The 2,082-nt window shown below is 33.5% G+C and overlaps 1 protein-coding gene across 1 annotated transcript; it reads right to left on the bottom strand.

Annotated features, from left to right (window-relative positions):
• Positions 1-219: 219 nt before the first annotated feature.
• LOTGIDRAFT_166451 (hypothetical protein) lies at positions 220-2,082 on the bottom strand (the record flags this gene model as incomplete). Its single annotated transcript, XM_009063516.1, has 3 exons — positions 220-385; positions 1,367-1,471; positions 1,847-2,082. The coding sequence occupies 3 exons, from the start codon at positions 2,080-2,082 to the stop codon at positions 220-222; spliced, it is 507 nt and encodes a 168-aa protein (XP_009061764.1).

Here is a 2,082-nt window from a genome sequence, read left to right on the forward strand (position 1 = left end):
AAAAGTTGGAATAAAGGCAGATGTTTCTGACTAAGGCACCGTCTGCAAATTTTTGAGTGTCAATTTTTTGGAAATTTTAAACTTCGAAAACTTTAATCATTGGCATGTTGATGTTCGTGTCAATGCGAGGAAAGAAATTTGAAATAAATGAAAACAGAACAATCCAAAATAATACTGCATGAATTACTATCGATTTACTAGTTAGTCCAATATAGATTATCATCCAGAGGGGCGACCGATATTCAGACATTCGCAATGAGAATGCACTTTGATTGGGACAAAACTGACAGGTGGTCCGGCATGGACCTCTGAGTTATTGTAAACGAGTACCCAATGAGCACGATATTTCTGTACGCATTCTCCATGACTACATGACAAGCTGGATCTGAAATGTAGATTTAATTATAGATAATAAACGTAACGTAACGTACGCGGCCGGCAGCTGTCGGAACAACAGTTACATTACGTTAAATAGTAGGTTTCTCATATCAAAGAGCTTTATGATGCGTTTTTATGTGTATAATAATTTACAAGGTTTTCCACAAAATATTTTAAATCAATTGCAAATACCTCCAATTGTCAAAATCTCACTGCTCTCAAAATTTGAATAAGTCAAAACAAATATCTCTAAAAATGTTGAACGAATTATTGTCAATTTCGAAGTTATCATCAATCATCTTAGCGATGCATATTAATTTAACAACAGGATTGGTAATAACTTAACCTCTGGTCACGTCCTCACAGCTTGACTGAGACATCGATATGTGAATATGCTTATAAAGTTTCATTTACACCCACCGATAATATAATAGTAATATCCTTTATAATGTCTAAGGGGAGGTAACTTTTTAAAAAAAAATTATAATGAAAGATAACCTTGTTCAAAAAACTCTAGAACTCACATTTTACTATGAAATTGCAAACTAATTGTTTACTTTTTAAACTCCAACAAGTGAGTAGTGGCTGATATGAGTAGAAGTGACAGTTTGAACGAGCATAATATATTTAGCACTGTGGTTTTCAACATAATACATTGTGGATTCTGTTTGAATTTAATAAATACAATAATGTCTGAAATAATGTCTCTGAGATCCAGTGACAATGTTGATCAGATCATGAAAATTTACAGGATTATTTGTAGAATATTGAATGCTTTGAAATTTATTGGGGATATTTTCAGATTTTAGTTAGCCCACAAAATAAATTAAAAGTACATGTACCATAATAGTGAAGAGTTACTGTCAGTTCCTATGACATTCATGACTTTACATTGTATGGGGGATTAAGATGCTTTATAAATCAGCCAACTTCTGATAGTTATTACTGATGACAGGAAGTTGTATTAAAACATTGACATTCGACATACCTGCACTTTCCAACAGGAACAAATTGATATCTTCCCCTCAAATGAACCAAGGTATAGTTGTTGTTATTAATTCTCGTAAAATTGGGTGTTTCATATTTCATGTCCCTAAAAAAAATAATATTATAGGGATGTAACCTATGTTTGATAGGCCATGAGGTCTTGCATTTCAACCCATTTCCGAAAACATTCGGAGTATATCGTTAAAGAAGCCATGTAGTTCTTGTCCCTTCTCGTCTGTATTGTGTCATTTAATGAAATTTGTATTGTACAGGGTGTCTGTAAAGGCTTTACACTTAAGCAAAACCATATTTAATCTGTTGAGGCAAATTTTAGTGTGCTATGATTTATTATGATTCTTATTGCTGTAATATTCTTGAATATCATAGACATATATGTTTTGCCTATGTGTCACACTTAACGGACATCTTTATTTTGATTTCTTGTCTGACAATTAACATAATTATCAAATGTTAAACTTACGTCTCACAGCAACCATATGATATGTCCATACCAGAAGGTCTGTAATGTGGATTGGCAGCTGCACCAGATCTACGCCCAACATATTGATTATTGGAATAATATCCTGGGAGATCAGGTACAGCCTTTGGTGGCTCTGTCTGGAATAATCCATTGTAAAGTTCTGAAATCAACTCTTCAAGCGACTTTGACTGTCGAACACATCTACTACACTCGGAATTGCATCCATAACATTCCAT

The sequence above is a fragment of the Lottia gigantea genome (assembly GCF_000327385.1).
Source record: "Lottia gigantea unplaced genomic scaffold LOTGIsca_58, whole genome shotgun sequence".
Taxonomy (NCBI): domain Eukaryota; kingdom Metazoa; phylum Mollusca; class Gastropoda; family Lottiidae; genus Lottia; species Lottia gigantea.